We start from the raw sequence: 17,270 nt of genomic DNA on the forward strand, positions 1-17,270 counted from the left end.
CTGCCTTCTGATTACATTGCGTGCAGGAGGACCGCCCTAATGAAACTCCTTGCGACGTGGAATTCGGCACTCGTGCCAGACTTTAATCTTTTCTTCTTCTTTTTACTCCCTTTTGTTTTATTCTTTCAGGGAGACTAACGAGATACTCTTGGACTCCGCCTACAAACAACGTAGACACGTGGTGATCATCCACTAGGAGTACGAAGGGCCATTTGGATTGATTAAACGCTAAACTGATAATAGAGATTACGTGTAATAGTTAGTGCAGCGTGACAAGGCAACGCCTTGGTGAGGTGAGGTTTAACAATAGCTATGATCTCATTTTGCAGTAGCCTACCGGTGTTGTTATTCGATAAATCATCTACAGGTCTATTTAAAATATTTCATTCAATTTTCACCGTGAAATATTTCCAAACGTTGATAAACCAAAAGACAGAACAGCTGTGACATTCTGGTAATTCATACAGTTGGAGCTACAAAGTTATAGAGCATCTCCAAATGATGCAATAGAATAATAGTAATAATAGGATACTATGGTTAGAGCTAAGAGTCATAAATGTTAAGAGTTCTATATATAAGTTACAATTGAAACACCCAGGCAAAGTAAGGTATGTACGTCAGCACAAGAAAGGTAAACAGTACCAGGTAAATGTAGCTTGACGAAATTTTTTAAGCACGTAAAACACATTCTACCTCGGGTAATCACTACGTTTTAACTACACAGGTACTCTTTCTGTGGATGTCTACCTGACAGATTAGGACTCTCCTATCACCACGTACGCCTCTACGAGTAAACCGAAGAAAAGCGTATATCGTAAATCGCACATAGTACCCAGAGATCCATAGCTTATCTTCTGACACGCAAGTTTACATAGCTGGGAGTATTATGTATACGTATAGCCTAAGGAATTTCGCACTAGCCAAATCAGCGCTGAAGGATCCTTTCCGTAGCAGGCTCAGGAGGTTCTTTCCCAAACGTACTGTCAGCATGGAGCGTCGTGCCTAGAGTGTTGGGTGGTAAAGTGTAGTAACGGGCATAGAGGTATATACATACACAAGCAGAAAGTAGAGTCCGCGCGGATCCAATCTCAATATAGGAATCATACGCATGCGCTTTTACAGGTCTACCAAGTCTTGGAGTAAAAAGCCTGGCGATTGGTTCGAGGTCCGAGGTCTGATCCCTGACTACGAAAGCGGAGTATTACAGTAGAGAGTTTGCCGTCGAAGGGGATGGCTCGCTCTTAATTCGTAGTGGGCCGTGTCGCGTGTGTCAACCACATTGCCAAGGCTCTCTGTCTCCACTTGGAGCAGAGGATCACGTCGTTGCTCGACCTGTCCCACATTCCACAGCACAGTCCCAACTCGTGACACACGACCAGAATTTATCAAGGAGAACTTGTGAAGAAAAAAAAAGTGGTTGAGTCAAGATGGACCGATCCACGAGGACCATTCTGCGCAAGCTGGTTATAGACTTCCTATGTCTTTTGATTGGTGAGTGACAAATACCTAGCCTCTTGGTTATTGTTATCCTGAGTTGTTTTAGCACCTACTACTCAATTAGAACAGAGTCTTCCCACGATATCTGGAGTTTAGAAAACCGTTCAGTTAAACGTCAGATTAGGATACTAAGGTTCAGCTGTCACAGTTACAGTTTCTCTAAGTCTTAAACAAACAGTGTCTGATACCTTGTACTCGTTTCGGAGCGAAACTGTAAATGGATTGTATTCTTACTGTGTCAATAATGTATTTATATACGTTATAACACGAGGTATCGATTTACCAGTTTATTATGTTTCATCACTGCCTGCATTGACATCATCGCGCCACCTTCAACCGGTACCAGTGATCTCATGAACCAATTTACCATCGCTATTCATACTGGCACATGATCCTGGTCTTCTCGTCAATGTTTCGTGACTCGTCTAGAGCATCTTGGCGGGCACCTAATAACTGGGCTCTTTCAGACTTCGTTAGCGCTGCCACAACGGACAGGTCGGAGCGCGGCAGCTCCTTAGAATTCAAAACTGGCCGCCGTCGGGCATGACGTTCCGCAAAAAGAAGTAGAACAAATTTTCCCTGCACACGAGTCTCAACAAGGTCCTTGAACTTGTTTTGCCCGACTGTTTACCACCGTCTATACTTCTGTCTATAATCATGGTCAGATGCATTGGAGCTCCATGAGAAGACCCCACCACTATGGGAGCATGGATTAGAGAATAGTGGTGGCATTATGAAGAGCACGTTACGCCGGTAAACAAAGAAGGCGTGAAAGTACAGATAAGATTCATGCGTAGCGTCCTACGCTCAACCACAACCAGTCGATCCAACATCACCAGGGGATACTGGTCGCATACTAGACCCGGATGAATTTCATTAGCTGCTTCCTTCTTACTTCCTACATCTTACTTCCTCCAGGCTGAGCTATCTACGTGTGCTCACCTGTAGCTAGTGTACACAAGGTCTCCACTGTATGCTCCTAGTATACTCTGTGTGCCCACAGACAACTGTAGCTGGACTATCTTACCTCTGCAAACATGAATAGCATTTTAAACGACCGGTTCGTCGGATACGCGAACCGGTAGTTTGTGGCTACCGTGAATTCCACAAGGAAGTCCTCACCGCTTTATATCAGTGCTGCTCCTCTCAACGTCTTGAATGGCAACCTTGATCGAGCACGTGTGAGAATTGTGCACATAAGAAGAACTGAATGCACATAAATGTCATATTTGCCAAGGCGCCTAGAGGCAGCATTAAATTACAAGGATGACACCTCCCGTACACAACACATAGATAATTTCTATCTAAACTGTCCACATGGTAGGGCGATGCTTTTGGAGGAAATTAAAATCTATCTGTATCAGCATCGTTCTGCTCGAATGACGCAGATTTCGTGCAATTGGCGAAATTGCATTGGATATCCATGAAATGCATAAAGTGCCTAACGAATTAGGTAGCCAAGCTTAAGGTATATTTAAGTAAACGAGGGTTGCTTGTAATGTTTTCAAGTCCTCGCCGCAGGACTCTCTTAAATATGGACGGCTCTTGCTCTCTTCTTTTTTATCCTCTCTATAGAAATTACCATACGAATGGTAATCCGAGCATGGCCGCTCCTATGTGTATACGCTGGTTCGTATATGCCATGTACAGGATGTGCCGCCGATGGGTTTACTAGACTAGGTGGATCTTTGACACCATAATTTCTACTTTGCCACCGGGGAATCCAGGGTTTTGTTCCCTTGCGGCCTCCCGGACGCGCGGCCGTGCGTATTGTTTTTCAATCGAGCGGAAATTAAATTGTACCCCGTGAGGTTTGTCAGGATATAATATATATGCTTCTTTATGTACACGTTTGGGTATGCCGAACTTTTACTGGCTGATTTAGTAAACTATTTTATTTGATTTTAGGTCATATTACACTCCTAAACAATCACGCAATAATCTGCAGGACATTTGCTGACTTTACCATAATATTTACTGAACGGAGTGGCAAACTCGTTGCATTAAGCTTAGTAATTAGCTAATATTGCATTAAAACACGGTTGTTAGTTGGAATTGATATTCAAGTTAATTTTGTATAGTTAATATTAATTATGCTACGCGTAATCATATATATGGAACGATTATTACAAGCAAACGCAATTTATTAAATTCCATGTTAGTCAAATAATTTTAGATACTTAATTGTCTGTTCTATATCGACGGAATACTTGTTTCATCTGTGTTAATTTTTTTTATCTGTTTTAATTAGATAATATCGTTTGCTCTGATTACAGTGGGCATGGTGGTTCTGTACTTCTTCTTGTTCGGAAAGCCATTCAAGCGGGGATTCTTCTGTAACGACGAATCTCTTTATCATCCTTATGCAAATTCCACGGTGACCAGTGCGATGCTTTACATCACTGGTCTCTTCCTTCCTATATGCGTGGTAAGTTATGCATGGCATTCAGTTTGTCCGAGGTCATAGATATTTCTCTAGGTCAAACATATTCATAGTAGAAGTAAGACCTGTGCATTAATATCATAGGATCATAAATAAGAGCCAAAATGGCCAAAAATATTGTACGCTACCGAGATACGTATCTGTGGAACCGACCATAATGCTACTGGTACCAAGAAGTCTGGCAAAAACTTTTGGGGGTTGCGAGAATCAATTAATACACTGTATATTATGTATACTTGTATACTTATATATATTCTCTAGATGATAAACATGTGTCTACTCTATGTATATTTTTACTTGCTTCAAGAACATGAAGCCAACTCATTTTTTAGTCTTCAAGTCATCCTAATACTCTTCTTCTATGTTCAGCCACGTGCCACCTTCTTCGGTTTCCTATGCTTGCGCAGAATGTCCAGTTTTTTTATATTCATTTGACAACCATCGTCGTTTCCATCGTATGACTCTTCGTTTCCTATTTTTACACGTGTACGACCGTACGTAGGTACATGCGTGTAATGAGACCTGACATGTATGTGCATAATCATTGCCAAGTGATAGGCGTGGCTCTTCCGGTTTTTGCAAAACACATGATTTACACGGGACATGACGCTTTGGGTGTTGTTTTTTTTTTTGTAATTGAAACCTGAAAAAAGAGAATATGATACTTTGATTAATTAATTAATTAGGCAGTGTCATTTCATTCATACATATATCAGTTTGTGACTCTGTAACCACAGCGATATGATAAGTGTAATTATGTAAAATTATTCTAGTGTACTGACTTCAGTTCAGTTAAGTGCAGCCAATGCATCTGTAATTTAATCATTGTCGTTTATCGCAGTGTCCAGTAAAATGGATGCATTAATGGATGGATGCATAAACTGCATAACGATAATTTTATCATTGCCATTAGTGAAATATCTGTAGATAATCATAATACAGTTATGAGAGGGCAAAGAGACGTTTATTTAGAACTGACTGTACCTTTGCTTTCAGATGATAATAGGGGAGTACGTACACTCCAAGAAGAGTCCTGGTCAGTCTGCTATGGTATTTTTTGGATACACGATACCACCCTGGATAGTAAAGGCTTACTCCAAAGTAAGTAGTAACTGTTATAAAGGTCAAGGGTCACTTGATGAATTTTTGTCATTCACCCAATATATATCTTTTAGATTGGGGTCTTTGGCTTCGGTGCGATATCCACTACTCTGATAACTGACATTGCGAAGTACAACATTGGCAGACTGAGACCGCACTTTATGACAGCCTGTGTACCTAACGTCGATTGTAGCCTGCCTGAAAATCAGCACCGTTATATTGAGGACTTCACCTGTACGGCGACTAACGTCTCGGCGAGACTCCTGAAGGAGATCAGGTAGATTTACTTGGGTCTGAGTTGACGTATAAGAACCGATGAGTTTATAGAGGACGCTGACAAAAAAGGAGAATTTTCGGTGGGGTACTAGAGCTTATCTGAAGTCATCCGAGATGGAAGCGGGACAGTTCTATATATAGGGACATTTGAGGAATCTTCGATAAAGCCCACAGAGAATTCATTCATTCGTTCTTTACTCCGGCCGAGGGAAAGGGATTGGGTATACTATATAGTGAGAGAGTTTAGGACCAGCCGAGTATAAGGGCCGGTGAGTGTGATCCGTATGATCTAGGGAATGAGGTTTTTTAAATCACATTTTAATCCAGACCCTTTACACCGTCTTCTGGTAGACGTAGGACGTTGTCTTTTGTCGATGGAATTATCCACAGACTTTGTTGGTTTATTGAACGTTATGGTGGCTTGTCTGGAACCTTGTAAAACGGCCATCGACGAACCCGAGGTAACAGGATGATCAAACGGATTTAAAGTTTTTACGATAAACATCCAATGATAATATTCGTATTCGTTTACGTCAGGGAGAAACAGAAAGGGAGAGAATGATGGCGCCTGTACGCGTCGTAGAATTTCTTTAGCGTGTAACGTCGCTGTAGACTTATGACAGAAACTCAGTCTCTCCTGTCTTGTTCGTCACGCTCTTTATTTTTCACTGTCTGGTTATCCAGACGCCATCATCTCCTATCTTATGACCAATCTTATTCCTTACAGGTTGTCCTTCCCATCAGGACACTCGTCTTTCTCTGCTTACACGATGGTCTATCTTGCGGTAAGTTCCCTATTATAATTTCAGATCCGACTGACAGGGTGGTCCAAAAATAAAAGTACTAAAAAGTCTTATTCCTTTTTTCATCTTAGATGTACCTCCAACTAAGGTTCACGTGGCGAGGTAGCAGGTTGCTCAAGCATTTTTTACAGCTTATATGTTTATCCATGGCGTGGTTCACGGCGATGAGTCGTGTCTCAAATTATAAGCATCATTGGAGCGACGTCCTGGCTGGTTCTTCACTTGGGATCATCATCGCCCTGATAGTTGTAAGTTATTCAGGTCAATAATAGTAGTAAAGGACCAATGTACTAGGTGTAGGAAGATGGTAATTAAAGGATACCTTTTGTATACTACAGGCTTTCTGCATAGCGGATCTCTTCAAGAAAAAAAGAGGTCCCTCGGTAGACGTCGACAAGTCCAAGGCGTGCGAATATGAAGGTCAGACAGAAATGGATGCGGAGGGTACACAGGTGAATAATGGCACTGCCAATCGCCTCTGTTGACGTAGTGCCGACAAATGAACTGCGAACGATCCAGGACGCTGGTGCAGGAGCTACCGCTGAATGATGATGATGCTTTAACTCTATCCTTTGTACGTGTCTGTCGCACTGCCAGGACGGCTTCATTAATTTCCAACGACTCCCAGGCTACTTGCGATTCTTTTCGTTTTCATCCTCACGAACCTAACGAGGCATTAGGAGCATTTCCAATGGACATTATTGTCTTAAGTATTCTTGGCTTTGGTGATGGTTACCACTTTTTGGTTTCTTCAGATCCTCGTTCTAGGGGCTAAGGTATGTCCTTTCTCCCCTACCGTTTCTACCTGCTTTTTTAATTTGTTCAATGCGCCGAATAACCCTGACACTTTTGTCCAAACTACGTGAGGAGTATTTCATAGTCACTCTGTGAAATTCCTGGAGAATAATAATGTCTCTACCTCCTGAAACTTTGACTTGGTCCAATCGAACGATTTTAATTAGCTTCGTCCAGAGTCCTTTGGTCGCTACGGACAATAGCAACGTCGATAGACAATTGTAGTCGTGAATTCATGAACTTTGTAGAAATTACAAACGCGGTCGAGTCTTCTCTTCTCCCCTGTGCAATCGAGAAAGCAAGAAAAGTCGGCAGCTTTGACGTATCCTTTGTAAATATAAACACCATCTAGAAGACCGCCTAAAATGGTGGTTGAATTGAAAGAAAAAAAGAAGTTCCCGTTGCTCTACAAATGCCTGACGCAAATTGCATCTGCGTATTTCCCGGAAATAACGTACAATATTTATAATAAAAAGAAAAGAAATTCAAGATATTTGCATAATGTTGATAAGTGATCTAGAATGGTGCTATAAACTCAATATGGGTCATCAGCATACAACCTCGGAGGCCTAACTAGCTTACGCTATGCGTAGAAACAGATATTTATATATTAGGCGTTCGACGAAAAAAAGATCTGTCGACTCTCGATCCAACGATATAGACAATTATTTATTTTTTAAGCAATTTGTCCTCGAGTTAAAATATTTATGTATTACGTGCTCGAATTACTGCATGGTTTTGTAGAGGCTAGATAAGTTATGCATATATATATATTATATATATACAGGGTGTTCCGAAACTATCTGACCCGGTGGGTATGGCGGTGTTCGAGAGGCTTCACTGATCACGAAAATGACCTTCCTTTTGTCCGAAAGCTCTTAGTTTTTAAATGGGAGCAGGTCAAAGTTGACCAATCCGAACGAGGCGTCAAGAGAAACGTAGGCACCTACGAACTCTGAGTTTTCTTCCCTCGCTTTTGTTTCTCGGTCGCTTGTTTCTTGTTTCCCATAGGCATGTCTTCGGCTGACGTCATCCTGCCCGAAGCCACCGAGAAAGAAAAGCGAGGGAAGAAAACTCAGAGTTCGCAGGTGCCTACGTTTCTCTTGACGCCTCCCTCTGATTGGTCAACTTTGACCTGCTCCCATTTAAAAACTATGACCTTCCGGACAAAAAGAAGGTCATTTTCGTGATCAGTGAAGCCTCCCGAACACCGCCATACCCACCGGGTCAGGTAGTTTCGGAACACCCTGTATACAGGCACATATATAGGTATACTAGCGTCACGTTTATATTTATTGATTAAATTTGATACCGTCACATGGGTGTATCCGGTGTTTGTTACTATATTTCTGCTATGTTATTGTCATACGTGTTAATGTAATTGCGAAATGACTGAAAAAAAAAATAATTTCATGGCTTTTAATTGTTAGAACGACTCCATAAACACCCAGGACGGTATAACGATAATTTAAAAAAATTGTATGAATTGCGCACATAGGAAACACGTGTCAATGGAAGATGAAAGTAAAGAGAAGAAATGAGGAGAAAGTATTTGTAGAATTCAAGATATTTATCTATGCGCGCGCGCGTGTGTATGTGTGTGTGTCGAGTCGGATGATTTATGGGTGTCCCTTTAGTGTAGCTTATGCGACGGGACGACACAGCCTCCTTTCTATTGATCTCTCGATGCCGACGTTGCTCCAGAACGACGGCTCTTTTACGCTATGTTTGTTTTTCTTATATTTTTCCTTTCCTTGGCATCCTTGAACTCCGCTGACTACGAGGAAGAGGGATCAGGAACTCCAGAGGGTTCTTGACTAACCTGAGGATTCATTTGAATTTCAGACAGAGTCTAGACCGCTACGAAGTGTTACGCCTACTTATGGCGGTACCATCACGCTTACAAGAGGCGCATGATTTAAAAATCAATCCGCTCGATGCACGCCCATTCCAATCTTAATCTATAAGACCATCCTGACTTATTTATTACACCAGTTTAGCTTTGCTAATAAAATCATCTACAACAACGACTGTTTCTCTTCTATACCTTATTGAGGAGGACTCTGGTCTGTGTATTGTCGGAGTTGGGTTATCTTTAAGGATGAGTTTAGACGATTCAATGATAACGAGCAAATAGTATATTCTTTAGTACAGTCTCCCGTGCTCGTGGGTCTTGCGATTTCTTTAATCGTGTATTAGAGAATGCCGTCTGCCATTAGGTCGTGTACTCCGTGAAATCGTCCATGTGTACCCTTTTGTTCAATCTTGGTGATATCTCATCAGATTGACCCTCAGGGTTATTATTTGCCGAGTCCTGCAGGACTTTATTTCTTAAGCGTTTTATATGTCTTAGACGTTCAAGCCAATTCGATGCGTAGGGATTGCGTCCATTTTGTTTCAGGGATGACGAAACCATAGAAGCGAGCTGCGAACAGTGCAAGTTCAGATTCATTCTGGTGAACCTTTTAATGATTCCTCTATCTTCTATTTGATGGGTGTACTTACGTTGGCGTGAAGTGCGAGCTGCCGAGAGAGAATGGCAAGATTTTGATCAGAAATAATTTTAGGTTCACTGTGTCCTATATGTTCTGCGAGCTCCTCTCTTGCTTGAACAGTTACTTGATTCGTGCCATGATCCAATGGTTGTATTACGACACAAGCATAATTGAATTGTCCCTTGACAGTCTGAATATTATAGGGTTCACCGCTCTCGTTGTAAACTATGTTCACGTAGTTGTTCCCTATGTGCAACTTCTTGCCAGTACACTGAGGATCACTTTCTTTAGTGGGCATCAAAGTTGCCACGTGAAATATAACCTAAAGAAATGAGTCTCGTTAATTTGTCTGAGTGTAATTGAAAGAATTTTTTAATCAATCGATATACCTGCATAACGTCGTCCTGCCAGATATACGCGAAATTTCCATTCTCACCATTGCGGTCCAATCCACCCAGGAAGACACTCTGGGGATCGACATCCTTAAGTCTAATGAGGGTTCCTAAGCGTTGCAAAAATTCTGCGTATCGTAATGAACCATGCTGATTTGCTAATATCTCGACTTCGTTGGATGCTTGTCCAGGACCAATATAAATTACGCCGATCTTATGCGTCTCGTACGGAGGTATCGAGTCCAGATTTTTCACTGTCCTTTGGGTAGCTGCTGTCTGGGATACGAGTAAAGGCTTCTCCGTTGTGGTGCCAAAATGAGCCGTATGATAAAGTTGTAAAAATACAAAGCTGTGAAGACGAACGTTTTGTGCTTTTTGGATGATCTTTGTTTGTTTTAGAAATTAATAATTTATTGTGTCTTACCTAGGATTTATACCAGTTCTAGGAGGATCCTTCGCCCTTGGTGAATTTCCACGGCGAATATTGTTCCATTCGCCATGTGGTTTCTTCACGGGACTCATTACAGATATAGTGTGTCCTCTATCGCGAAAAGAAAATGGCGGTAAATTTGATGGATCTGGTCTCTCATCCTTCTGCACATAAAGAGGAGAAATTAGAAGACTGTATTTCAATTTTGTAAAAGAATAATCATACCTTGTCTACTCCATGATTTCTACCAATGGGAGGTTTCATCTCTACGGTTAAGGGTGTCTGTTTTTGGGAAGAATCGAGACTAGTGAGCCTTGAGTACATTTGCGTTGGGGATTGAGGTGGTTTCATATTAGCAATTGATTGTAATTGTAATCCTCGTCCTTGAACTCCCAAAAAATTTCCTGGTGCCTGTGGAAAGTGCGAAATACATTAATGACAGAATACAAAAATAATTTTATTTGATTGTTACCTCTGCTGTCGTTGGTGATGGTGGTACGGTATTACTTGTAGCTATGGTCGTCGTCTGCGTCGTCTGTGCGGCACCAGGATAGGAACGTTGGGAGCGTAAACACGTAGGATGATCACCAGGTGCTGTGGTCGCTGGATTTTCACACGAAGGCGGTGTCGTTCCCATTCCTGATATTTCCTCAGGAATTGCCTCACAGCTTACTCTGAGATGCAGAGTTTAAGACGTTTTTTAATAGGGCGAGATAAAATATCTGAATTGTAAACCAAGGACGTACCTCATATCCTTAGTATATGTATTCTTCGCGTGCTTCTTGAGCTCCGACTCGAGTTTACCGGCGAAGTCCGCGCAGGAGAGATCCCTGTCAGTCTGCTGGGAGATGAGCTTATCTTTATTAAGAAAAGGGTTCTTCCAGTTTGCACTCATTTCTGGGCTGGAATTTGATCTGCGCACAGGATTCCGAGATCGTCGCGAGTCTGGTGACAATTATTGAATGATCAGTTCAAATATTACTCTCATTATCCAATGGTAATCGGTGTACAGGAAATGATTAACCTTCTTCGCCTTCCTCAAGACTCTCCAGACTGTCTCGTGAGCTCTGTCGCGAAGGACTAGGACGTGCTGGTGATCCTGGGATGGCGATCGGTCCTGATGCTCCTAAAGATATATTTGATTTCATCATGGGAATGGTTTGGTCGTTTAGAGACAGGTCGAGATTCCTCTCCGGTTGTTCCTAAGGACGTTCAATTAACCATATATTATCCTGTTTTAATTCAGAGTTTTTCCGCAAGGTTCTTCTTACCATCTCTAAAGTTTCTGGTACATATTCATAAGTAGCTGTAGGAGCTGCAGCAGCGCTACTAGCCACGACTTCCTGATTTCGATTAGGAAGCATCGTCTGTGACGTTGGCATATACAGAGCAGTTATATCGTAGACAGGAAAATCTAAAGGATTATCGAATTGCATGGAATTTTGTATTCTCATAATCCACGACATATCGCCGGTAGGTCGTCGTACATAAATCTCAGCCCATCCTTGACACCAGCAGGCGCAGGGTACATGATCCTCTTGTTTTTCACATCCTAGAATCTGTTCAAGCTTTGAAGGCTCAGCAGAATCCTTTTCAGTCTTTTCCGTAATGAATTCTCGCTTAGCTGGTTCTGATTCCTCTAATGGTTTCTTTGTTTCTTCGGTTGGAGAGTTTGTAGCGGTATTGGCATTTGAATTAACGTGACCAATCGAGGATTGTCTGGAGAGTTTACTCTCGGCCTTAGGCCCCTGATGATACAATAGGTTAGTAATAAACATAGCTACTAAAAGAATTATTACCTTTGTTAAATTTTTACCTCTGTACTGGAAGCTCTTCGGAGACCAGACTGTGGTGCTGCCTTATGATCCGGTGAAGGTGGTCCAGGTTTGCATGCAGCCCAGCAATTATCACAGACACCACCACGCATAGCTTTGTTACTACACCCACTGGTAGTAATGGTGATAACTCTGTTACCAAGTAACCAGGTCATTGATTGACCATCTTTCAGTAGAAAATCTGCTGCTGGAAGTCTATGAGAGGTTTAAAGAGCTCTTAATTAGTATAGATACGCGATTTAATAGGCTGATTATATTATTCAATTAAGCATTAATTACCTTCTGGGTAGTGCTGAATATGTAGAGAATGTATATCGAGCCATCAGATCTATACAAGTTTCAGTAAGTTCTACGTGAAATGTCATCAAACTGTCACCAATAGGTGGTTTCAGATCAACTGTCCTCCCTTCACCGATCATACGATTTGCTATTAATGGCCTTTCTCTACGACCTCGACTACCCTAATGAAATAAATAATTAATTAATATTTTATTTAGTTCATAATCTGATTCTAATATGATACCTGTTCGGTTAAACTTGAGCTACGCTTTCTGTTTGAAGAATCCTCATTGATCAGGCTAAAGTCAGGCTTCATCAAATGTCCTTCTTCGAATGGTATTAGAACATTGGCTTTCAGACCCTATTTAAAAGAAATCCTGGTGAAATAAAAGTTGATATAAATTATAAACGAGGTTGAGGTATACTTACTGTAGTGATAAATTTAACAAAATCCCTACGAAAGGGAAGCCGACATTTGAGGAACCACACAGCGATAACATGATGTGCCAAGGAAACTGTGTAATGATTATATCGAAAGGGATTTGTGTAAGGTAACAGTATAGCAAATACTGACATATACTGATCTCCAATAAAACTGGCAAAGACCTTTGGTAGCCTTGTAAGAGCTGGAAATAAATGATTGTATCTACTAGGTTCGTTACTAATCAAGAATTTTAGTAATCGTCTCAACACTCACTGGATAGAAACTCAAGAATTGGTATAGCGATGTGAACAGTTGCTGAGATTTTGGACAAATTCAGTAATACTTCACTGAGCAACTTATTCATGGCATCACGCATTTCCAAAGTACAAGTCGTCAGACTCGTAACGCACTGACTGGCACATCTCGTGGTGAGACCAACCTAATTAAGAGATCATTAAGTCACAAATTTACTAGATAAAATTATTCTCTCTTGAACTACAAACCTCCAGGCACTTGATCAAACGTTGTTGTAAATTTGGTTCGAGATGCGCGTGATACGAGGCTAAGGATGCCAAGACAGGAAAGACGAAAACGCGAAATTCAGAAATGGTGAATTTTGGTGGAACGTTATAGAGACTCTCAGGTAGTCGCAAGGTCTTATCGCTAACCTAGGAAATAAATGTAATAAGAATGATTCTTAAAATTTATCACACTCTATCATAATAAATCAAACAGACCATCGAGCAGAGAGCTGCTGCAAGGTAATCAATGTCGTTGCTGTGCCTGGACAGTATCAATGCCCTGTTTTGCATGACCTGAGGCATTTCCTTCAATATAAGTTGCAGCACCTTCCAGTCTGATAAGAAAAGCAATTATTTAAATAACTTTTTAAAAATTCCAAATATATTCTGCGGTACTCCTGAGAGTAAAGTCAAACCTTTTTCCTGCTTGATACAAGAGACAACAGCTTTGCATGCATGAGCCAGGGACATGTGTGTTATGTGACAAGATACATGTTGTAACGGTGCTGGACTAGCAGGAGGGGGACTACTTCCACCACCTCCAGCAGTACCTGCTCCACTAAGCCTCTCCGTTGGGGCATGTTCCAATACTAGATAAGGACTGAATCGATTCACAGTACCATTTGCAGAATCAGGAAATCCAAGATGATACAGTGCATTAGCCCTGATTTTGAGGAAACACTCAAAGATCTAGAAATTAATAAATGATATCCAGTCTACTGTGATTCTCAAGTGTGTCCTCTACAAGACTTTATTACTCACCAGGTACCTTATAGTAGACACATCACGAAATACTGCAGGCTCTTTATAATGCTGCTCCAAATGATTCACTAGAACTTTATAAGCACGAATTGCATGATTCGATGGCAATCGATACAACTTAACAGTCAATAATTTAATGACACCGGTAACAGCAGTCTTCACATCTTTAATATCGGCATCTACTAATATCGGTGTATCCGATGTGAATGGTTTATTAACGATCTGTAAAAAGAATGAGATACTACATAAAAGTAGAACGTTAGAAAAAATTATATAAAGTATAAAGATAACGCTTCAACCTTCTCAAGTATATCTAAGAGTTCCAGGCACCGTTTGGTCTCGCACTCAATGCACAAATCCACAAGTAAATAAGCAGCTACGTTACGAATTGTTATATCCGGATCCATGTCAACGTGCACCAAATACGGTACGACGATCCTCTCAATTAGTTCATCTTCGTACCGCGACCTGTTCACTTGAATAACGTTAGTAAGGACGTCCAAAACTTTTACTCGAATATTTGTTCGAGTTTCATTTTTAAAGTATCGTTCCATCAAATTAGCAAGTTTTGACTGCCATAGATGCCGAGTGGGATCGATTGTACTGGCTCTGTAATCTATCAACCGTAAGACCGAGAGTTCCTGAAAGAATAGACACAGTCCTTCCTGTTGTTCGACTTCTAATAATCTTCCAGGGAATATGATTTGTATCTTACGGGTCGGGAATCCGAACAGCGCTCAACAAGTTCATAAAACCTTTGAATGCATCCATTATACTGTCCAGCCTCTAATAGATTTTCTACACTGTGAATCGTCTCGTGTAAGCTGACAGAGACTTGTCGGGATGCTGGCTGATTACTTGTTTCTAAAATTTAAATTAAGTTCATAGAACTCTCCCTAGTAGTGTAATGGTTGATAAAGGGATATTGCTGAGAAATTGTACCTATGTGAGCAATGATTTCCTCTAGTATATCCAAAATGATGCTCCAGGTAGGCTCTTGTAACTCAAGTCCAAATTTATTGACCAGTCTTTGAATTGATAATGTTACTTCATACATGACTATTGGATGATTGCATTGCAAAGCCTTAGAAATGATGAGTAGTCAGTATGATAATCTATTTGAATAATTATCTATTAGAATAATTCATCTTCATTACCTGAAAGAAGGATGGAAGAACTGAGGTAGGAGTGCAAACTAGTTTGGGTATTCTGTGCGTGCCCCAGAGACCCATATTGACATAAAACACAGCACCACGAAGGAGACGTACGTCACGCTGTAAGCTTTGATCTTGCAGGAGACGGCACATTGTGTAAAGAGCTGAGTGGCCCATATGTGTTCCTAATAATTTGCGCATTATCTGTAAGTAGTGGATAAAGTTAATGTATGTTCATGATTTAAAGATAATGATATAGTACAATTGATGCTATCGGTCATCACCTTCCAACTTATTTGACAGTAAGTCTCTACATTGACACTTCGACATAATGCTATGATAAATGTTTGTAATGAGTCAGGTTGTAAGTTGCTATAGCAAACAATACAGTCCAGAGCTTCTAGACACCCGGAGACAACTTCTGTACTATTGCTATAATAGCATAGGTGACAAATGTACCTGAAGATCATAAAGTAGTAAATAAATCTTTAAAGATACCAGTATAAATTACAGGTTATTCGTAGACTCACTGTACAAAACCAGATATAATGTCGTCATCTATGTACGCAGAGTTGAATTTGATCACGTTAACTAACAAGGAGAGAAACTCTGCTCCTCGTTTACCATCACCACTGGTGACTGCAGGCATCCACTCCAGAAGGAAGGGTCCAATCCTTTCTTCCAAATGTACTATGTCTTTACCATTTTCTGTGAGACTTTGTAAAAGTTCCAGTCTGCAATGCGAATTTTATAATATATAAGGAGACGGAGAGATATTTCTCTTTGTATTTACCTAGGACCAACATCCTCGGGAATTTCATGATCCTTGACGACATTGAAAAATTTTACACGCATCAAAGATGACAGCTTGGTATATTGACCCTGTACAAGACAACGTAAGAAATTTAATGTTACATGTCTGTGTTCTTTAGGTACATCCTTTCCCAATAGATCTTGCACTAAATTCCATAATCTTTCTGGAGCTCTCTGTAATGAGTAGATCAATTGTAAGTATTGTATTCTATAATTTATTAAAATTTTGTTCTGCTCCATACATACATCTTCCCATTGATGGTTAAGAACAGCATCGCAAAGGTCTTTGATAGCTTTTGTACGATGATGTACTGGACTGTCAGGACTTATCTCTTTCTCAATATCATGAGTCAAAGTAAAGTCTTCTCTACTTTTGTAGTTACCTGTACAAAAATTGTCAAAATCATACTCCCAAATCTACTGTCTTAAACATTCCATAATACAATTCACAGTAGCATTGCTTAGAGAACAAAAGCAATGAGACCTACAAGAGACATTAGTTTTCACAAAATCAAGAGCAGACAGCAAGCAATACTGTAAAGAGCAGGATGATAGATGTATAATTAAATAGCCGTAATTACCCTTATTAATGCGAAAGAATTGTCTGAGTTTATCATGCAATGTCTTGTTGTCTTTATCCTTTGAGTTCATTTTCGACATTTTTCCTGAGTGTCAACGAACAAGAATAGAATCAAACCAGCCCAAATAATCCTTTAAACTTAACATCGAACAAGAGTAGACATGTTGATATCTAGATTATTAGTGATCCATACATTTGAACCATATAGATGTACATGACATAAAAACCATGAATTAATATTACGGAGGAGACGAATTTCTTCCCTAGAATTCTATTCTTGAATCTCAAACTCGACGAATACGAATGACAGGCAACAATCACGTGACAATGTGGATCTTGACACGCATACGCCAAGAGTGGCATAAATTAGAACTACTAATGATGACCCAAAAGGCTCATTTTTATTATAGGTATTTTTGTCTTCACAATTTTACATATTTCCTGTTTCATCTCCAGCATCCGCATTGATCCTGATTGATCCTAAAACCAGTTACTGTGGCAAATATCCCCCCACTGGAGGAGGCAGCCATAAGGAAAGGAAGAAAATGATTCTTCGGTTCGATTCTTCTTCGGTTGTAGAAGATAATTCATAATTCTCCGGATTAAACATAGATGAACAACTGCAGCACGATTAGGCCTAATTATCATTATGAGTGCGTTCCACTTATCG

At 40.5% G+C, this 17,270-nt stretch overlaps 2 protein-coding genes across 2 annotated transcripts; one reads left to right on the forward strand and one right to left on the reverse strand.

Moving 5' to 3' along the window:
* The first annotated feature begins 22 nt into the window (after nucleotides 1-22).
* Nucleotides 23-8,942, forward strand: LOC107264626 (putative phosphatidate phosphatase). Its single transcript, XM_025081922.1, has 10 exons — nucleotides 23-293; nucleotides 368-1,042; nucleotides 1,123-1,491; nucleotides 3,774-3,925; nucleotides 4,937-5,041; nucleotides 5,116-5,318; nucleotides 6,045-6,102; nucleotides 6,192-6,368; nucleotides 6,459-6,572; nucleotides 8,761-8,942. Exons 3-10 carry the CDS (start codon nucleotides 1,428-1,430, stop codon nucleotides 8,830-8,832), a joined length of 945 nt encoding a protein of 314 aa, XP_024937690.1. The 5' UTR covers nucleotides 23-293; nucleotides 368-1,042; nucleotides 1,123-1,427; the 3' UTR covers nucleotides 8,833-8,942.
* An 88-nt stretch (nucleotides 8,943-9,030) lies between these two features.
* On the reverse strand, nucleotides 9,031-16,902 carry LOC107264625 (tuberin). The gene is made up of 27 exons (XM_015733079.2): nucleotides 16,602-16,902; nucleotides 16,267-16,403; nucleotides 16,001-16,194; nucleotides 15,738-15,941; nucleotides 15,492-15,666; nucleotides 15,211-15,411; nucleotides 14,996-15,137; nucleotides 14,769-14,917; nucleotides 14,353-14,694; nucleotides 14,054-14,275; nucleotides 13,708-13,981; nucleotides 13,508-13,626; nucleotides 13,274-13,438; nucleotides 13,044-13,209; nucleotides 12,776-12,972; nucleotides 12,591-12,707; nucleotides 12,347-12,528; nucleotides 12,049-12,262; nucleotides 11,504-11,980; nucleotides 11,257-11,434; nucleotides 10,979-11,177; nucleotides 10,705-10,906; nucleotides 10,458-10,643; nucleotides 10,227-10,396; nucleotides 9,800-10,151; nucleotides 9,421-9,732; nucleotides 9,031-9,340 (listed from the first exon to the last, which is right to left on the reverse strand). The coding sequence occupies exons 1-27, from the start codon at nucleotides 16,678-16,680 to the stop codon at nucleotides 9,131-9,133; spliced, it is 5,565 nt and encodes a 1,854-aa protein (XP_015588565.1). The 5' UTR covers nucleotides 16,681-16,902; the 3' UTR covers nucleotides 9,031-9,130.
* Nucleotides 16,903-17,270: the final 368 nt, after the last annotated feature.

This window comes from Cephus cinctus, unplaced genomic scaffold (genome assembly GCF_000341935.2).
Source record: "Cephus cinctus unplaced genomic scaffold, Ccin1 Ccin1_scaffold0189, whole genome shotgun sequence".
Taxonomy (NCBI): Eukaryota; Metazoa; Arthropoda; class Insecta; order Hymenoptera; family Cephidae; genus Cephus; species Cephus cinctus.

Coding starts and splice junctions, on each gene's coding strand:
- LOC107264626 (XM_025081922.1), top strand. CDS start 1,428: ATGGACCGATCCACGAGGACCATTCTGCGCAAGCTGGTTATAGACTTC. Junction 5,319..6,044: donor AGACTCCTGAAGGAGATCAG/GTAGATTTACTT, acceptor TATTCCTTACAG/GTTGTCCTTCCCATCAGGAC. Junction 6,103..6,191: donor ACACGATGGTCTATCTTGCG/GTAAGTTCCCTA, acceptor TTTTCATCTTAG/ATGTACCTCCAACTAAGGTT.
- LOC107264625 (XM_015733079.2), bottom strand. CDS start 16,680: ATGTCGAAAATGAACTCAAAGGATAAAGACAACAAGACATTGCATGAT. Junction 15,942..16,000: donor CCCGAGGATGTTGGTCCTAG/GTAAATACAAAG, acceptor TTCGCATTGCAG/ACTGGAACTTTTACAAAGTC. Junction 13,439..13,507: donor CAGCAGCTCTCTGCTCGATG/GTCTGTTTGATT, acceptor TTTATTTCCTAG/GTTAGCGATAAGACCTTGCG.